This window comes from Solanum stenotomum, chromosome 2 (genome assembly GCF_019186545.1).
Source record: "Solanum stenotomum isolate F172 chromosome 2, ASM1918654v1, whole genome shotgun sequence".
Taxonomy (NCBI): domain Eukaryota; kingdom Viridiplantae; phylum Streptophyta; class Magnoliopsida; order Solanales; family Solanaceae; genus Solanum; species Solanum stenotomum.
The window spans coordinates 58,248,925-58,267,526 of record NC_064283.1 but is presented as its reverse complement, the minus strand read 5'-3'; the positions used below and the strand labels follow the sequence as shown (position 1 = coordinate 58,267,526).

Here is an 18,602-nt window from a genome sequence, read left to right as displayed (position 1 = left end):
GTTAAGTAGGAATAAAACATAGTACATAAAGTGCAACTTCAATGATGTAACACATAAGGTAGATGTGGAAGTGAATATCGATGAACAAGTCATATCCAAGAGAAAAAAATCTTAAGTATTTCGAGTCCATGAATAAGGAGACATGAAGATCAATGATGATGTTGCACACCGTATTAGAGCAGTGTGTGTGAAATAAAGGCTCACAGCTGAGGGTATGTGCGATAAAAATGTGTAGCTAAGTTTTAATAAGTTCTACAAAGTGATGCTTAGACCAACATTGTTACATGGGCCATAGTGTTGTCCAGTCAAGAACGTCCATGTTATGCTTAGGTGGATGTCTGAGCATATTAAAAGATATATTATTAGTAACAAATTTATTCGGAGAAATATGAAAGTAACGTTTGTGGTGGACAAGATGAAGAAAGCGAGGTTGAAATGGTTCGAATATGTAAAGAAGAGGTGTGTGTATGCGCTAGTAAGAAGGTGTGTGAGATGTTTGCTATAATTGGAGTTAAAGAGAAGTAGAGGTAATATAAATGAGAACCGTAAGGGAGGGAGGGAGGGGAGGGGAAGGGACTAGGGAGAGAGGCGATTGGAGAGAAAATAACACATTTTCAATTTATTGAGGACATGACCCTAAATAGAAAAGTATGAAGGTCAATGATTAATGTAGAAGGATAGTATATATCCAGGTATTATCGCATCAACTTGTGAGAGTGGTAGGAGGTTAGCCTCTTCTCCACTTCTCCTTATACGTAGTATTATCAGTAATCACATAACATTCTTTCTTCATTGTTTATCACTATATGTTACTTCATTTGCACTTGTTATCTTATCGTCTTATATCCTTGCACCCTACTAATTTTTTTTTTTTTGAGTTGAGTGTCTGTCAGAAACAACCCTATCTCGAAAAATAAAATCATAGAGATAGTAAGGTCTCCATACATCCTACTCTACCTAAATTCACTAGTGTAATTACACCGACTATTTAAACTCAAAAGGATCAAAATTGTTTATTGTATACTCAAGGGACTATTTTGAACTTACCCTCAAAACAATAGACCATTTTTGTCACTTTCTCAATTTTCTTAAACCTCCAAACTTCTAGCAAAAAGAAAATAAAATATCTGAACCAGTGTTATCATCTCTGTAAGAGGAAAACAACAATGGCTTCCTCCCCAGCTTCTTCTTCTTCAAATCTCTCTGCAATTTTCCCAAATTCTTCATCATTCAATTCCCAAATCACCCATCTATTCCCAATCCCTTCTTATTATTTCAACAAAAATTACAGAAAAAATGCACTCAAATTTTCATCATTATCTTGCTCTGCAGCGAAACAACAAACTGGACCAGTGAAGAAACGTACATCTACCAATAATACTAAGAAGAAAAAGAAACCCATTTCCAATTTCGAAAGCGATGTTGAAGTTGAAGAAAAAGGGTTGCAGTCTTCTGAGACGTACCATCCTTTGCCGCTACCTAAACCCCCAGCTGGGTTTGTTTTGGATGAGCAGGGTAGTGTTCTCATGGCTTCCAATAAGCGTATTGCTACAATCGTAAGTTTTTTTTTAACTGATATAAGCTGCTAAACTTTGGTTAATAGTATGCTATATGTGGAGTTTAAGTTTTATGCACGGATAGTCTGGTTACTTAGAAGCAAATTTCAGGTCAATATGTGCACTAACATGGGTCGATAGCTAAAGTACAAGGGGTGTGGTGGAATAGATGAGATTGCTCCATCCTTAACGAGAATGTTTGGGTTTGAACTTGAAGTAGTGGTAGAGCCAGTAATATGAAGAATTAAACATATAAGGCTTTCAGAATCTAGTGTATATACATAAAAAATAATTTTAACCATATATAAATAGTGTAATTTTGCGTTGAAGGAGGTTTGGATGAACACTCTCGGCCCTACCTGGCTTGAAGAATGGAGAAATCCCTGGTTGGGAGCCTCTGCCCTTTAATGGGCTCTATATGGCAGGAATCTAGATTAGTCGGGTACTTGGGCTAATAGGTACTAGATATGAGATTTTTTGATGACAAGGGAAACCCGCAGCCGCTACCTCTTGGGTGCGCACAGGGTAAAATCCCCGCTCCTATGCAATAGCTCGTAAACCACATAGGAGAGGTAATCCGCACTAGGCAAGCCCGATGCGACGAGCTCGACCTAGAAGGCAAACCCCTTGCTTTTGCTGGCAAGGGGTTTCGAACTTGAGACCTCCAACATGAAAGTCTCAAGCCCAAACCACTAGGCCACCCAGAAGGGTGGTACTAGATATGAGATGATTACACAAAAAACATGGGTTGGTAACTAACACCAAAGTGGGTGTGGTGGGATGAATGAGAGTCTGCACCCTTAATGAGACGTCTTGGATTTGAGCTTGAAGAATGGAGAAATCCCTGCTAGGGAGCCTCCACCCTTTAATGGGCTCTATATGGTGGGAATCTGGATTAGTTGGGCACTTAAAGGTTCTAGCTTCGACAAAAAAATGGGTCTGTAACTAGGAAAAGAGGAAGGATAACTTGTTGGTGCATGTTGAGTTGCAATGATGGTGTAAAAATGATTTACATTGTTCAGTATATATAACTTAAAAATATATTTGGAAATGGCCGAATTATGTCACACAGTATCTGATACGGACAAAATCTGTAGAAATGACATTATATCTATATGTTTATGTTCTGTGACAAAAAGGGTGAAACAACCTGCTAGTAGAATGTGCGGTCTCTTCTTTTATGCTTTTCAATGATAGGATAATACTGCAAATTATGGGAAGTTAAGAACTTGCAAATGACGTAATGAATGGCTCTGAAGAATGAAGACTATTTGCATTACTTACATTGACTTACTTCCTTAGAGAATCGGACCAAGACCTTGAAGTTCTCCATCCCTTGACATGGCCAATTGCGTGACAAGTAATTGGAAGTATTTGGGAATGATTTCCAGTTTTAAAAAGAGAGGGTAGGAGAACATATTTAATTGATCTAACCAGATAAGGGCAATTTCTGGATAATAATCAAGTAAAGTCATTATGGCCTTCAGTGTCTTCAATCAAACTGAAAAAAGGAGTATACTACAACTTGAATCTGGAGAAAACTCAACAAATAATTGCTACAGTACATACCTTTGGCACTCTGTCAATATGAGAAATGCAATAGTTCATTGACGGAAAAGACCTGATGTCAGGGGACATAAAGACAGTTCTTTCTTTTTTATCTTTCTTCCTTTTATTTTTTCTTTTGAAGTAAGAAATGTAAGAGAGTTCAGCGTGTCATTTTCAATCTAACTAAGGTCTAGCAGAGTTCTCTGATGAGGACAGTATTACATTTAAAAAAGCTCATCTCTTCTGAGGTCTTACAGGATTTAGTAGATTTTTACAAAAGGGAGGAGAAAATGCATGTATAACCGTGCTTGGTTTTTAATCTCCCAAAGTTGAAAGCATCTCTGTGGATACATAACAACTTCCATTACCTCTTAATGGGATTTCACTGTATGCAACCACCTAAGATGACTTTTCATTTTGTTAATAAAAGAAGATGACTTTTCGTAGGTGCAAAATCATCTTCTCAAGTTTGACTTGTATGAGCAACTTCCTCACAATTAGTTCATGTGCTAGTTTATTTTCTTCTATATTTTTCTCTATTTTATCTCCGTCAATTTATTTATCTAAAGGGCTCAAAAACAGGTTGATTCTACCAACAATTTCCCACTGGAATGTGTCATCAGGAGGGTTTTTAGAAGTACACGAGGAGATGAATGTCTATTACTTTGTCCTGTTGATATGTAAGTGAGGTTGTAGCTATTATTTGATATCTTTTCCTTATTCTGGTGGTACATTAAATCAATGTAATTGTCTCTGCAGGCCTGTTCAGATCTTAAAGAGCACAAATGTCGAGGGGTGGTCTGCTGTATGTCTTAACTAAACTTGTTTTTCCATTATGTTTGTGAAACGGGAAACATGCTAGAGAGAATCTTGTTTGTCTATCTCATTTCTTTCTTAACAAATGATCAGTGTTCAAATGGAGTTAGGTCCAAAGTCCATATCTTAACATGGTATCAAAGCCGAACCCCTCAATCTACATTGTTGTGTTTCTCAATGTTGGTCCCCATAATCTGTGCTTCAGTTTAGTCCGAGCGTGTGGGGGAGTGTTAAGTCCCACATTGGTTGGGTTATGTCTCGTTATATAATCCTAGACAATCCTCCCTGATGAGCTAGCTTTTGAGGTTGAGTTAAGCCCAAGGACCATATCTTACACATCAAAATTACCAGATACTTACTTTGTTCCAACAGTAACATGAGCTGGATGCCTTTATTTGTTTGTTTAACTAAAAAATTCCGTTAGGGCTATTTCCGTTAGCTACTGGTGCTCCAATCTGCGTAAGAAGTCAGAATGCACACACCTGTTAGAAATTAAAAAGAGAATAAGGGGCACAAAAAGTTATTACATATTAATATCATAATTAACTTTTATCAATTTATATGACTGTTGTGTAGGTAAGCGATGAAGAAGTTGAAGCTATCCTACCCACTGCAGCCTATGCTCTAGCCAAGATACACATGCATCTGGTGTACAGTGGGTACAATCTCTAGAACTTCGATATTCATGTCTGCTTTATCCAAAATAAAACTTCGATTTTCAAGTCTGGTTGTTCTTTAATCTCAATTATCTTCCTTGCATGTATCAAAATCTGATTTCTTTTTCTGATATCATCTAGCTATTTCGTATCAGATTCTGTTACACAGCACGAGGAGGATGTTGCTACACAGAGGATGACATATTTGAATTTAGAACAGGCAAGGTTCTTGTCTTCATGAAGCTGCGTGTTACTGCCGTCATATTGTTACTACCTCCGGTCCAATTTATGTGTTGTTTAGCTTTCAAAGTTGGTCCAAAATAAGTGTGATGCAGGAAACCAAGAAAGCATTATTTTTTAAATTTTTCTTTCAAATCTTCCTCTACTTCGATTTAGAAAGCCTTAGGAGAGATAAGGAGTAATTTGAATTTTGAAGAGATAAGAAGGGTAACTTAGTCAAATGACCCATATAGTTTTCTTAATGGTGTGTCAAAACTGTAAACATTATTAAACTGGACCGGAGGTGGTATTGCTGAAGCTGTTCCGACCTTTTCTTTGTGTTAAATGTTAGAATAAAATGTATATAAATCCATACTAGATACTTTCTTCTTCTTGCTAAAGCAATCCTATAATTCATTGTCCTCTTGTTGTGCAATAGTCAGTTGTAAAATTCCGACAGAAGATGAAGCACGACTTAGCACAGATGTCATTCTTAGTTGCTGGCGCAACTTTAACGTGCAGTCATGGCAGTTATTATTCTTAGAGGTTGTCTATTTAGTGATTTATCTGATAATGTGAACCTTAAGCTGTCTAATGCTCCTACAAGATAAAATCTGATGAAGGGAACAAAAAGAGTGTTGCTGCTCATGGAAAATTCACATGTGATTATAAAAATTCGGATCTCTTAGACGAGGATTAATGCTTTTGTTGTTCTTATACAAGATGAGATGTTTGCAACAACATTCTAATAACTTTGTCGACATGATAATCCCTATGAATTTTTGGTTTTCTAGTCATTGGTAAATTGTGGATCTGATCAATTCTTTTGTATCTGATCTAGATCTGTCATTGTGTGTTAGAATGAAGCTTGTTTGTTAATGTGCGTAATGTATCTTTTGTAGTTCATAATCTTTGTTCTGAAAAATATCGAAAGAATTCAATTGATTCTCAAGGTTGTTGCACTTTTCAGATGATGGTGATGACGTAGATGGGTTGCCAAGTGAAGGAATAGAAATTACATGCTTCCACATGGTAAATTATCAATTGTCATTGTATTTAACCATCATTATTAAGCTGAGATAATAATTGAACAATAATGTGTTCTCTCAAGTTATGTACTTCAACTTGTGGACAACTACTGCAGTACTGCTCCATTTTATTTGTCTTCATTGCTGGTAAAACCCATTTTATATCCCTTTGCTATATGTTGCATTCAGTAACCTTCAAATTTTTGAATTACTCTTCTGTTCAAATTAATGATGGAACTTTCAACTCTATTTATCGGTTCTATTGATATTTCAGTTGACAGATTTTTTCTATTTTTATAAAACCATGTTAAGTGGGCCACTTTGTTCACTCTTCCAAGTTAGTTCTGATTCTTGTTGTCACTGTTCACCTTTTTTTAATGAATTCCTAAGCAGCTCAAAAGCTGTCTTTGTATCCCTCATTTTAAGCGGTTCGTTGCCAGAATATCATCTAATGTATCTTGATATTGATTTCCTTTCCACAGGATGGTTCCCACTATATGATTTATACACCTTCGGACCCACTTCTCTTTGTTGCAGTGAAGGTAAAGAGTCATCTCTCATTTGTATGTAGAAGTTCTGGATCCATCTCTAATTCTAAAAGCTATTTCATCTTTTGTTATGTCCAGTATGCTTTGCCGGTTTCACCTCCTGTTATTTTCACTTGTTTCAATTTTGATAATTTGCATTTTATTTTACCCTGCTCTTATAATTTTATGAAAATTCCTTTGTCTAACTTATTATTGCAGGGCAAAGATGGTCTATTGCAGATTGCTGACGATGTAAGTATTGAAATTCCCCTCATTATCTGTTTATATCTTTTCATTTGCAACTTGTTGCTACAACTTTTTTTCCTTACTGAGTACAGATACGTATATGAGTATTTATTATGTTCACATTTATTTTGAGCTTCATCACACACTGATAAAGAACCCCCTTAGCTCCAACAAAAAGTTCTTTTATCAGCAAGCAGTTGCGAATTGAAGGAAAACCTTTATTAAAACAATAGAAGTGTAGGGAAGACGTTGGTGGCATTGTGATGGGTGACATTCTGTTTTTCTAACTTCTTAAGGAGATGTCACACTTACTTCAACAATGAAGGGTGATGGTATGGGGACAAATCGACAATACAAGCTCCCTGTGAAAAAACTCTCTTATGTAACTATAAAGCCCGAATAAGGGTAAAGCAGAAAACATCAAAGGTTACAGACTTGTTGAGTCTAGTAGCAAACATTCATAAGATTGTTATTGCTAAGGTTCTCTCGATAGATCAAAGAAGGTACTAGACAAGGCGTCTCAACCTCTATGAAATCGGAACACATTTGTTGAAGGGTAGACAAATCTTAGATAAGGCACATGCTTTATTGAAGAAAGTTGCCATGAAACAAAACGCTTAAGAACAGAAATATGAATTCAACAGTCACAGTTATATTGCACCTGAGTGATTTCGCGTGCAGTCTCCGTTTCTTGACTGTACACTTCTCTCTTAGCTTGATTTTTCCAGTTAGAATATTATGTTACAATGTCTGTGTACTTCCCTTCATCAGGAACTCTTGGAAGACCCGGCCATCATCAGCGCCATAGACGAGGAGACTGAATTTAACGCCTTAGTGGTATGTACATTATACTTTAGTTAACATATACTACTCCCACCGTTTCAAAAAGATTGCCTCTTTCCTTTTTCGGCAACTCTTTAGTTTCACCTTTCTAACATTTTGGTATATTCTACGTTTTTTTAGTTTAAGATCTCACAGTATTCAAAAGTCTGTTACTTTCTTAAACTCCGTGCCACGTCAAAACAGGACAAACATTGAAACAGAGGGGAGTAAACTTTTTTTTTTTTCAACCACTGAATGTTCTAAATGATATCTCATTTTGCAGGAAGAAGAGGCTGCACTTCTAGAATCATTGTTGGGAGAAAGATGATAATTTTCTGAATTGCTTTAGGTTTTGATATTTTGGATATTCTTTGTTGTACTGTATTTTGATTTGTGTATAGTTAAATTAATCTGTTAAATGGACTATTTTGTCCCTTGATGTACTCAATGGCAAGATGTAGCTTATTAGCTCGATGGGTTCAACTGGACCCAATATTTCGATACGGAATATAAATATATATTCTCCTGCTCATTTGTAATTGCACATCTTTTTATGCGATAGACAAAAGTAAATCGTCTATTTAGTGGAATAGAAGATGGAATAACAATTATGTATATTCACATTATCTAGATTAAAATATTTAATTAGAAAGAATAGATCCTTTTTTAAGTTTTTAAGTAAGTAATTCATGTATTACGATCTCTTTCATTATTAATAAATATTTGCTTACTCTTCACATAATTAGGGATTGTTTGGTAGTTAATTTGAAGTGAGTTGTGCAAATTGTTTGGTAATTAATTTGGAAGTGTGTTCAAATATTTTTTAAATTATAGATGAGTAATATTATGCTTGATAATTGATTCGGAAATATGTTATTTATGTATATAAAATTTAATTAGGTGTTTGGTATGTGCTTTAGATATCAACATAACTAATACATGTATAATTGATGAGAAATTTTTATGTATTAGTTTATTCATGATAGAAGGTGAAATAAGTATTACATGACCAACAAAGATTGTGATGGAGTGGTAAGTATTCCTTCATCTTTATCTAAGAGGTCTTGGGTTCTAAGTCACCTTTGTTAGGGAGCGCTTTACCCCGCAATGTGAGACTTTTCGGCACGAATTCGAATTTAGTAGGCTCCAATGTAGGTACCGGACACTGGTTGAAAAATTAGGGTGCGCTTTACCCCCAATGTGGGACTTTTCGGCGCGAATCCAAATTTAGTAGGGCTCTAATGTGGGTATCGGACATCAGATGGGAAATTAGGGAGCTCTTTACCCCCCAATGTGGGACTTTCCGGCGTGAATCCAAATTTAGTAGGGCTCCAATGAGGGTACCGAACACTAGATGGAAAATCCAAAAGAAAAAGTATTACATGAATTACATAACTCTACTTAACTAATCTTTTAATAAAAATACATAAATATTCACATAAATATGAGATAAAAGTAATTCGGAAATTAGTTATCCCATATCCCTAGTACCAAACGAACTCATAGTCTATTCCTCACTTGAACACGTGGCCCATTTATGACCACTCTTCCACCTTCCTTACTCTTAACGGGTCCCCATATTCTATTATTGTACCTCATAACCGTTTCACAACTCGACCTGAACGGGCAAACCCGTTTACCCGAGAAAACAGAAAATCAAACAAGATAAAACAATAGATAACAGAAACTCAATAAGTGCTGAAGAACACTCAAAAACTCTTCTTCCGAGCTAAAATTCTTCAAATGCTATAAACAAAAATGGTGTTTTCTTCTTCATTTTGTACTTCAACTGTAACATATACATCACTATCAAGTTCTCAATCTTCAACACTTTTCACATATTTGAAACCATGCCCAATTCTATCTTCAACTTGTTTTCCGAATCGAAAACGGTTGAAATTTCGGTTTAGTATAAATGCTACTGCTACTATTGATTCACCTAATGGAGCTGTTGTGGCTGAAGCAGAAGAACCGGAAAAGAAACCCCAGAATATTTCTTTTGGTAGACAGTATTTTCCTCTAGCTGCTGTTGTTGGACAGGTATAATACACATTTGCTCTAATTTTTATGTTATGATCCATTGCAAGGTACCGGACTTGAGTTGAGGCGAATCTATGATTTCTAGAACATGGGTGCACTACTAAAAAAAATTGATCCTTGTTCCACTAGCTAAATAACTCAATATTGGGAAATCTTAGTAGCTTAGTTGGTTCATTGGTTGACTACCTGAACTTTCACCTTATTGCTGAGGGTTCGATTCCCCACATGGTAATCCCCTCCACCAAAAAAAAACTCAATATTCAACAAGTGCACTGTTTAGACTTATATGACACGAGTGCCAATATATTATATTATACCAATTTTAGAAAATATATACATAAAATACGTAGTTTTAAGGAGAAACCACAAGTTCATGTACCCCATATTTTAGGTTATAAATTCGCCCCTGTTTAAATGGGGAGAGGATGTGAGGATTATATATAGTTGGGCTCTCCCACCTTAATAACTAGCTTTTGGTGTGTGTTTCTCCTTGAGTTAATACCATTCAGAACTACCCACCACCCTTCGCTCCCACTGTGCCATGGATGGTTATGCTGGTATTGCAGTGTTAGCCTGGGGAAAGAGCTACCTATTTGTGGAAGAGTGAAAGATACCCAGTGTGGAGCCATCAAGGTTGATGGATATGAGCGTGATGGTTTATTATGGTCCATTGCAAGGTATGGGACTTGAGTTCCACGTCGGTTAAATGGGGAGCTTATGTAGGGTTTATATAGCCTTGGGCTCTCCCACCCTAATAGCTAGCTTTTAGGGTGTGGTTCTCCCTAGGTTGTTTCATTTTAACTGCTTGCTACTTGCTTATGTGAATAGATGCAGTGCCTTCGACATGTTAATAGAATAAATTTAGTACAAGATGATTTGAAATGAGCTAAAATGAAGAAGTGGGGATTCATTTAGTGGATCCCTAACTTGTTTGCGACCGAAATGTTTAGTAGTAGTAGTAGTTGTTGTAGAATATTACTTAGACTATCCAAAGATATTGCCGCACCCATGTCGGATCCTCCACTAATGTTGACACGCACCTGTCAACAGATCAAGCAATGTAGGACTTGTAGTGTATTAGCTACCGGTCCAACAAAATTCGTGAAAAACTTGTAAAATTTCAACAAATATTAAATTTTGAACACATAACTTTTGAAAGTACTATACGTTTAGTGCTAAGAACCTTTTAAGGTTGAAACTATCAAGGTTTAAATCTTGGATCCTCCTTTGGTGTTATATTGTGTAAACACTAAGCAGATGTGAATTCCATAAGCTTCTAATGCTTTGTAGTGACTTCTAGTAGTAATTGTTTATCTATATCTACATTAATCTAGGTTAATGTTGTTAGAAATGTACAAGTATGAGGCTTGGTTTGAATCCATAAAAATATTAATTTGCCTCAAAGAATCTCTCTAAAGGACCAATCCCTTGTTTGTAACTTGTAACCTTCCCAAGACATTTATTTTCTTGATCAAGAACATTCCCAAGACATTCACTTATTTCTTTAACCTTTAAAGATCTAGTTAGTTACCTTTGTCTCAAAAAAAAAAGATCTAGTTAATCAGTTACTGTGACTTTTGCCTCGGTGAATTTTGTGACCTAGTTGGTTTGTTATTTGAGTTTGTCTAAACTTTTCAAATGAAACATGGAAATTTTTTGGGAATTGAACATTCAAGTGACACTGGAGTATTTTTCGTTTTCATAAGTGCGGTAAGAATGTGTATCAATATGAGAAATAATGTGAATCTAGCGAAAATCTGAATTTTTTAAAAGAAAAGTTGTATAGTGTTGGAAGGAAATGGGTCTTGAGAGGAACCAATATAGAGGAATCATATAGCTGGCTCAACTAGTTTGGGATCGAGCCATAGTTGGTTGACTGATTAATGAGTTTTTTGGTACTGGCTGGGGGAGATATGACAGAGTTTTTCAGTTTCCTTTGGCAAGGCAAACAAACTGTAGGGGTAAAATGAGGTTTGCATGCAGAACTAGGGAGGAAGCAGTTAAACAAAACAGCTCTGATGCTAAGAACTGAAATTGTCGTGACTATCATCAGCTCTTGACAAAAATTTGCTTTTGTTTAGTTCAGCTTTTATGCCCTCCATATATGTTAAAGACTGTGGAAGGCATACACTTTTTATGGTTTGCACTATGCAATATTCGTTGACTTTGTATTCGGTGCTCTTTTGATGGTTAAATTCATAATTGTTCCCTTGTACAGTTAGAATGCTAATTATAATGGATACTTAGTTTTTCATCAATATGTCTATTCTGGGGCCAACTTTATGCAGGATGCTATTAAAACTGCTCTGTTACTTGGGGCCATTGACCGTGAGATAGGAGGAATTGCAATATGTGGGAAGCGTGGAACAGCTAAAACTGTAATGGCACGTGGGTTGCATGCTATTCTGCCACCAATTGAAGTAGTTGTTGGCTCTATGGCAAATGCTGATCCGAACTGTCCCGAAGAGTAAGCTTATTACATTTTAATTAATTATGCATTGTAGATAGCATTTAAAATTCCATGACATGGAACCTTTGAACGACATTCGAAGTAACAGAGATATTAAAAGAACTTCAAGACATGGCTCTTGAAAGTTCTTTATTACAAATTTATGTTCATCTAGTTCACTCTGTGGTGTTTTCACATATTCTATTAGCTTATATACCAAGCTGCTTTGCTCTCACAAAAGTTGTTGTTTGATTGTTTCTAAAGTAATGTTCTTACATGAAGAGGAGGTGGTGAGTTTGTGTTTTGGAGCAAGATTGCAGTAGCCTTGTGGCTTACATCTATATTCAGACTTAACATTCGAATCCATTTTTTTTATATCATTTAAGTTGTAATCTGCTGTTCAATAGCTGCTATTTCTTGTACCCTAGCTCATATAATGTTTCTCTACACATCACAATTCCTACGGACAAACATCACTTCAGATGTCCAGATTATTTCAAGCTTTTTATGCATAGAAAACCGTCTTTGCTTTTATTTTCTTGGAGAACAGTAAATGTATTTACTAGCCTTCAGGTGGGAAGGTGGGCTAGCTGACAGAGTAGAATATGACTCTGATGGCAATATCAAGACCCAGATAGTTAAATCTCCATTTGTTCAGGTAATTTGCACTAAATACTTTTCCAAGGTAGAGATGGTTCTTTTGTCTCTTACAATTTACTACATACATTTGTATTGTAGATTCCTCTTGGTATCACAGAAGATAGATTGATTGGTTCTGTTGATGTTGAGGAGTCTGTGAAATCTGGAACCACTGTCTTTCAACCGGGCCTCCTTGCAGAAGCTCATCGAGGAGTTCTATATGTTGATGAGATCAATCTATTAGATGAAGGTATAAGTAACCTACTTCTTAATGTATTGACAGAGGGAGTCAATACTGTAGAAAGAGAGGGAATCAGCTTCCGCCATCCGTGCAAACCACTACTAATTGCTACATATAACCCTGAAGAGGGTGCGGTTCGTGAACATCTACTAGACCGTATTGCAATTAATTTAAGGTACAAAATTGTCTTTCATAATACTATGCAAAAACCTTTTAAGGACACGTCTATGTTTGGTGAATAATCCAATGGCTAGGTATAAGTATACTTGGAACCTGATTTTTTTAGCTTTTGCCATTTGGTTTCAACCTCAAGAATCCCTATTTCTGGTTTCTGGCAAATTCTAAGGTGCATTTGATCCTTGTGCTTCTTTTCCTATTTCACCTGCCGTTAGAGGTTCAGTTGTCTTCTTCAATTAATAATCATAGAATCCTACTGCAGTGCAGATCTTCCAATGAGTTTTGAAGACCGTGTTGCAGCTGTAGACATAGCAACACGTTTTCAGGAGTGTAGCAATGAAGTTTTTAAAATGGTGGATGAAGAAACAGACAATGGAAAAACACAGGTATTATGTGGTGAAAAGAAAGCATGTACTCTAGGTCATTGACCATTAAGTGGCTTCGGAAGATTATGATACATAGATGCTAGAACAGAGCACCATTTCCTGCTATGCTTGTCTTTGTCACTGATCCTTATCCACCTGAACAAATTCCTCTGTCTTCCCCTACTAACTCTCATTTGTTTTGTGCATAAAACCTGGTGCAGACCTAGCCTAACCTAAAGATGTTTTATAGCAAACTTTTTGGTACATCCTTCTGTCGTAACAAGAACTCTCTCCTGTTGAATTTTATAGTCCACTGTTATATTCTTGACCTCCTCCTTGGAGATGAGCCACCCAGCCCCAATCCCAGGATATGAAAAAGCTTTCTTTTAAACAAATTTCTCACTCTATCCTGATATACTTTCCTTCTACTCCATTTTGTTAGTCTTACCACTTTGGAATACCTCTTTCCATTTTCAGAAACCAATGCTAGCTTGCTGCAATTTATGCAAGCATCTAATTGATGACAAGTTTTCAAAAAATTGATTACTCTGTATTCAATACATTATGCTTTATTGAGGGAATTATTTCATTACACTCTCTAACCTTTAGGGTAGAACAATTTAATAAGAGTTCAGAAAACTTCCATTACCTACCATTTTGCTTAATTGATGAATTAATATTATTTCTCACATGCTTTTCTTATTTTATCTTTCCCTGTGTCAACCAATGGTCTGATAGCTCTTCTACAGATTATTTTGGCAAGGGAGTATTTGAAGGATGTCACAATCAGTAGAGATCAACTAAAATACCTGGTCATGGAAGCCATCCGTGGTGGCTGTCAGGTATTTAATATTGAAATTCTCCTCAATTGCTGTTGAAGTGCTCTACGCTGAACCTTAAGTCTTGGGAATAACTTTCTTTAGATCAAAGTAATTTGTTGTACACAGAAAGACTTCTATTATTGACATCTTAGTTGAGAGGGTTCTCCAAAGTCCTAGAAGAATAGAGCATAAAATGTAATATTAAAGAAAAACTATAGTATGCAACGGATTTGAGTTTTTCATGTAGAAGTCTTACAAGGGCAACCTGATCGTGATTCACACTGTCTGAAGACTGACTAAAGATGCCACCTTATATTTGACAATGACTTTATTGACTTGAAGTCAGAAAAGAATATGATAGGGCTATTTCATTTAAAATTGCTGCTTCTTCAATGTTTCTTTATGTCACTTCTAACATACATACAAACTTATTCAATTATCCATTATTTGAATACCAGGGGCACCGAGCTGAACTATATGCTGCTCGTGTAGCCAAATGCTTAGCTGCCATCGATGGACGTGAGAGAGTAAATGCTGATGACCTGAAAAAATCTGTAAGTATTTGCTGGTTTTGTGTTTCCTTAATCGCATTCTCAAACTGTTAGATAAATAAACAATCAGTGTTATCAAAAGCAAAAAGCGTAAAAAAAGCTCTTAAGGTTCGTTGGGGCTTTAAGCGCAAATAAAGCGTGGGCGTTATGAGAAAAAGCATAAAGGGAGAAAAAATACAAATATATTTAGGTTTTGATCCAAGACTAAAAATTTAAGCATGAAAGACAAATATATGAACAAAGAAATTGAAAAAAAATACAATAAAGTGAAATATCAATTGTTAAGTGTCGCTTCTTCCGAAGAGGCTGGCAAGTAAAAATATGCTTTAGAACCTTGATGACGATATTGATGTGCACATTAAGCGAGGCGAAGCGCTCAACACGTTTTGAGCCTCGCTTCAAGGCTTAAGTGCGCATCTGGCAACACTGTTAAACAGTAACTATTAATTATTTTATTCATCGGATGCAGTATCATGGTACAGTATTGTTTTGTTCAATTCTTTGTGGTCTGAATTGTGATATTGTATATCTGGCTTTGCACACTAATCCTTGGCAAAAACTTCGCACAGACATGCTTGTTCAGTTCTCTGTCTGTCTCTTGGTATTTCTTGTTCTTAAATCAATACTATTTGGAGAATACAACATAATGTTTATTAGCTACTTGAGGCATAATTGTTAATTAATTTTCTTTTTTGACCTTAAGAAAAGAGTAGCAGTTAACCTTTTTGATTTCTCTCTTCTGGATATCTTGGTTTTAGTTATTTTGATTTTGAAGGCTTCAGTTGATGCTATTATTCTCTGATGCATAAATTATGCATATCCTTATTTTCAAGAGTAGAGCCCTTATTGTTGCTGTACTATTTAGTAGATGGGGCTCATAACATTGATTCTGGTAGAGACACAAAATTCCTTTGGAAAAAGAAGTTCCTTGCTGCATTTAAATTTCTGCATGTAAAATTATGAGGAAGTTAGTAACATGAGTTTCCTTGAGTTCACTATGACCTTCTTAGTTCTGATAGGGTTCAAAGAATAAAGCTCTGTGCTACGTTCAAATTTCTTCATCAACAGTGCAGGCTTTAATATGATGTTTTTTCAGTGATTACCAATTTCAAAAATATATGTCATAGTAAATAGTATTGCTTATTTAAGCGAAGATTTGAATAATAAGCTTAGCAAAAAATAATATTGCAAATTCTTTTGTGAATGTTCAACGTGGATCGTCATATATATCTCTTATTCACGCAAACCTATGAAGATGGTCAATGAAAAAATTAATTAGTTAAATGCAATAACATATACATTTATTTCAATTTGATGAGGTTCAATTATGTAATTAGTTTTAGGAATATACCCTCTTAGGATAGAACGACTTACCTTATCAGAATAGTGGTACCTCATATTCCGCTAAACTTCGAACTCACTCAACGACAATAAATCACACAAAAAAATTTAAAATGCAAGAAGAAGAGTAGAAGATTAAAAGGTTTGGGGTTGAAAAATGAGAGAAAGCCCCTCTATTTATAGTCAACAAAGGGTAGTATGAACAAATGTTTTTTGGACCTTATATGAAAAGTTATGACCTTTTCGAGAATTCACAACCCTTTGGAAAAGTCAGAGAAAAGGCCCAAAATAGTCCCGCATCTTTGGGTTAAGATTCAAAGTCATCCTTGAGTTTTCACATGGAGCATTAATAGTCTCTCATGTTTGCAATATTGGTGCACTTTTGGTCCTCCTTCAAAATTTTGCCTATTTTTTAACATTGATTTTATTCATAATTTATGTATGGAAAGTTTAATCGTCACTTTATATATTTAGTAGAAATAATAACTCCATGTGAGAGATTGTGAGAAGAAAAACACCTTATTTTGTTTAGTAGAAATTGTATTGCAGGTAAAGTCGAGAGGTTCATCACGATGATTTCACGTACAATAATACAAATTTTTCTTTTCTTGCAATGTCATATGTTAAAATGTTCTTAGTTTAGCTGCAGTAATATTTATATTGAACAGAACAAGGTATTCTTCTTTTCACTTTCTCTCACATAGAGTTATTATTTCTACTAAATATATAAAAAGACGATGAGACATTCCTTACATAAAATTATGAACAAAACTAATGTTAAAAAATAGGCAAAAGTTTAGGGGAGGACCAAAAGTGCACCAATATTGCAAACATGAGGGACTATTAGTGCTCCATGTGAAAACTCAAGGATGACTTTGAGTCTTAACCCAAAGATGAAGGATTATTTTGGGCCTTCTCTCGAAAAGTCACAACTTATTGAAAAAGTCACAACTCTTTGGAAAAATTACAACTTATTGAAAAAATCACAACTCTTTGGAAAAGTCACAACTCATCGAAAAATCACAATCCTTCGAAAAAAGTCATAACTTATCGAAAAAGTCACAACCTAAGTTAGGGATATTATAGTAATTTAAATTCAAGTTAGGAATTCATGCTTTTAATGTAATATAGATAGATAGATATAGATGGAAAGGAGTTGGATTGTTGTAATAATTTATTTTTGTTACTTGACTTATTTAATAACCTCGTGTCATCTGGGACCACCGGTGTTAAATACCAGATTGGATGAGACCCTCACCCTTGCATTAATTAGTTGTGGAGTTAAGGTAGCTGAATGGACGAATAGTGGAACCAGTGTTCTAAAATGTTTCTTGGCTGAAGATTGCTATTGATAATATGCATCCCATCTCATTTCAATTTGTAAACTGATTTTTCTTACCCTCAGGCAGCTTTGCTTCCACATCATGCTTCTCAGTAACGTTGCATCTGTTAGTCTGTTTTTTTGGCTTTGCTCATCAATCCAGAAGACTTTTTCCTTGGCAAGCGATTCAGCATTTTTCTAATAAATCCATTCATGTAGGTAGAGCTGGTCATCCTTCCACGTTCAAGTATAATGGAAAACCCACCGGACCAGCAAAACCAGCCGCCACCTCCTCCCCCTCCCCCTCCCCAAAATCAAGATTCTTCAGAAGAGCAGAACGACGAAGAAGAAAAAGAAGAAGAAGAAGATCAAGAGGTTTGTTGAGAAGAAATGTTTTTCTCTTGGCTCTCTCTCTCTTTTGGGGAGGGGTTGAGGGTGGGGATTCATTACTTACGTGCTCCTATCTGCTCCAACCAACAAGATGCTGGGAGGGGAGGGAAGGGGGATAATTGATCTCGTTGACCAGATATTTTTTAATTTGTTAACAGGATGAGAAAGATGAGGAAAACGAGCAGCAACAGGATCAAGTACCTGATGAGTTTATTTTCGATGCGGAAGGTGGTTTAGTGGATGAAAAGCTTCTCTTCTTTGCACAACAAGCACAAAGGCGCAAAGGAAAAGCTGGACGAGCAAAGAACGTCATCTTCTCTGAAGATAGAGGTCGATATATAAAGCCAATGCTTCCAAAGGTTACTGTTTCTTTTCCCTTTATTATTCCATTAGTCTCATTAGGTTATTGATTTCCCTTGAAGAATTGATCAAATCAATGGTTACAGTAAACAACAAATGATTTATCATTTAGAAAACTAGTGTTTAATTATCTCTTCTAACAAGGATGCACCTAGACAGGGTCCAGTGAAGAGATTGGCAGTTGATGCAACTCTAAGAGCTGCTGCGCCATATCAGAAGTTGCGAAGAGCAAACGATGTCCAAAAAACTCGGAAGGTTTATGTAGAAAAAACTGACATGAGAGCCAAAAGAATGGCACGCAAAGCAGGAGCTCTGGTAAAGTTAATTTTCTTTTTTCTTGATTACCTCCTTGAAGTCTTCATCTGTTCTTTTGAAGCTATGTTCTTGTTAAGGTACTTATATGTTAACGTTCCTTATAATTTCTTTATAATTCTTATTATTCCTCAATGGACATAACTAAGTCTTTCATCTGATATCATGAAAAAGAAG

The 18,602-nt window shown here is 35.8% G+C and overlaps 2 protein-coding genes across 3 annotated transcripts in view; both read left to right on the top strand.

Moving 5' to 3' along the window:
* The first annotated feature begins 1,123 nt into the window (after positions 1–1,123).
* On the top strand, positions 1,124–7,937 carry LOC125855404 (uncharacterized). The gene is made up of 10 exons (XM_049535128.1): positions 1,124–1,556; positions 3,687–3,784; positions 3,864–3,909; positions 4,497–4,579; positions 4,732–4,796; positions 5,766–5,827; positions 6,306–6,365; positions 6,570–6,602; positions 7,368–7,433; positions 7,702–7,937. The coding sequence occupies exons 1-10, from the start codon at positions 1,167–1,169 to the stop codon at positions 7,744–7,746; spliced, it is 948 nt and encodes a 315-aa protein (XP_049391085.1). The 5' UTR covers positions 1,124–1,166; the 3' UTR covers positions 7,747–7,937.
* A 1,176-nt stretch (positions 7,938–9,113) lies between these two features.
* LOC125854418 (magnesium-chelatase subunit ChlD, chloroplastic) overlaps positions 9,114–18,602 on the top strand; it is a 39,491-nt gene continuing 30,002 nt past the window's right edge. Inside the window, exons 1-10 of one of the 2 annotated variants that reach the window (XM_049533957.1) lie at positions 9,114–9,458; positions 11,747–11,925; positions 12,481–12,565; positions 12,646–12,962; positions 13,227–13,350; positions 14,079–14,171; positions 14,609–14,704; positions 17,583–17,738; positions 17,912–18,112; positions 18,273–18,428. In XM_049533957.1, coding sequence (XP_049389914.1) covers positions 9,177–9,458; positions 11,747–11,925; positions 12,481–12,565; positions 12,646–12,962; positions 13,227–13,350; positions 14,079–14,171; positions 14,609–14,704; positions 17,583–17,738; positions 17,912–18,112; positions 18,273–18,428 — 1,689 coding nt within the window. In that variant the 5' untranslated portion in view covers positions 9,114–9,176. The remainder of the gene's footprint in view (positions 9,459–11,746; positions 11,926–12,480; positions 12,566–12,645; positions 12,963–13,226; positions 13,351–14,078; positions 14,172–14,608; positions 14,705–17,582; positions 17,739–17,911; positions 18,113–18,272; positions 18,429–18,602) is intronic. The other variant, XM_049533956.1, reaches the window with a different exon arrangement.